The sequence below is a fragment of the Aplysia californica genome, unplaced genomic scaffold (genome assembly GCF_000002075.1).
Source record: "Aplysia californica isolate F4 #8 unplaced genomic scaffold, AplCal3.0 scaffold00638, whole genome shotgun sequence".
Taxonomy (NCBI): domain Eukaryota; kingdom Metazoa; phylum Mollusca; class Gastropoda; order Aplysiida; family Aplysiidae; genus Aplysia; species Aplysia californica.
Genome location: NW_004797908.1, coordinates 395,916 through 397,635, shown reverse-complemented (window position 1 = coordinate 397,635; position 1,720 = coordinate 395,916). Strand labels below are relative to the sequence as shown.

Here is a 1,720-nt window from a genome sequence, read left to right as displayed (position 1 = left end):
GGTGTGGTCGTGTGGTGGTGTAATTGTTTGGTCAATGCTGTGGTGTGGTCGTGTGGTGGTGTGGTCGTGTGGTGGTGTGGTCGTGTGGTGGTGTAATTGTTTGGTCAATGCTGTGGTGTGGTCGTGTGGTGGTGTGGTCGTGTGGTGGTGTGGTCGTGTGGTGGTGTAATTGTTTGGTCAATGCTGTGGTGTGTTCGTGTGGTGGTGCAATTGTTTGGTCAATGTTGTGGTGTGGTTGTGTGGTGGTGTGGTCGTGTGGTCTGTGTTAGGGCCTGACTATGTGGTCCACTTTTTTTTTCTTCTACATGTAGGTGTTTTTACCCCTCCATCGACTCAATTTAGGCCCATAAGGATGCGAATGTCCGACCCTGCCTGTCGAGGCCAATCAGGGCAGAGAAGAATGCAACCAATTAGCAGAAAGATCGAAATACTCAGAAAAAATTCTCCCAACTCAAAAATCGATTGCGGATTTCTGTTTTCAGTAGTGCAGCCATCGTGCGCTTCACTGACGCCCTCAGAAAACTTAAGTTGGATTCCTGTATGGAGATAATTTTGTATCGAGAATCTCGGTCTTTCTGCTGGAACGTTTTTGAATCCCTCTCACCCCGGGCTGTCCATAACAGGCAGAGTCGAAGCCCACTTCCTAAATGATCTATGATCTAAATGTGTGTTGATTTAGAGAATAAAACGCATGCTATACGGGTAATTTTACTGTTGTTACTATTATTATTATTAATAATATTATAACTATTATTATTTTCATTTATTATTATCATCATCATTCTTCTTCTTATTCTTCTTCTTCTTCTTCTTCTTCTTCTTATTATTATCATCATTGTTATTATTGCTTTTATTATTTCAGATCCGAAAAGAGAGACCCTGACACTATGAGAACAGATCTCTACAACACCGCAGGCAGTTACCAAGGAGCGCCATCCGTCACACCTCTGTACCGTCACCGATCTGCTGGTACGCTCTCACCTGCTCTAACGGCCACCTGTACAAGACAATCACCTGTAGCAACGACCCCTTACAGCCCCCCCCCCCTTTTCCCCCTTTGCGGGTTTTTCTGTGCTTTAATAATGACGCTGTCTAAAACGCCCACCAGGCTACCTTGAAAACCAACTTTTTAACCAGAAAGAATAGTTAAAAGAGTGGAATATTTAACCTAAATTGTCCACTCTCTTTGGAAGTCTCACTTTGGAGACCTCTGAACTGATTACTAATGGTCCTATCAATATGAAAACATAGTTTTCTGTAAAATTTCATGTCTTATTTCCCTTTGGTTTCTAAAAAAATCGTCAAGGTAGCATAGTTTTGCAAAGTTTCAGAAAATAAAATTGTCAACAAAATTCAAGATGGCCGCCGTTTCAATGGTAACGGATGAATTTATGAACTTTTTGAAGATGCAGATTTTTATTCCTCCTTTCTTCCAGAGTACAAGACCGACCCTAGACGCTACAGCGGGCCCCGACTATGGATGGCACAGTTCAAAGCCCTGTTCGTGAAGCGAACCATCATCACTACACGACACTGGGCTACCACGCTACTCACCTACACCCTCCCGGCAATCTTCCTGCTCATCTACATCTTCATCGACACCGCTGTGGTGAAGGATACCGACAAGGTAGTTGTGCGTGCGTGTGTGTGTCTCTGTGTATGTGTTTGTCTATGTATGTATGGTCATATGTGTGTGTGTGTGTGTGTGTGTGTGTGTGTG

The 1,720-nt window shown here is 43.5% G+C and overlaps 1 protein-coding gene across 1 annotated transcript in view; it reads left to right on the top strand.

Annotated features, from left to right (window-relative positions):
- The window catches only part of LOC101863131 (ATP-binding cassette sub-family A member 3), a gene marked incomplete in the record, with an annotated part of 33,739 nt that overhangs the window by 17,124 nt on the left and 14,895 nt on the right, over nucleotides 1-1,720 (top strand). Inside the window, 2 exon segments of the mRNA XM_013087787.1 lie at nucleotides 863-969; nucleotides 1,437-1,627. Of these exon segments, the coding sequence (XP_012943241.1) occupies nucleotides 863-969; nucleotides 1,437-1,627 (298 nt within the window).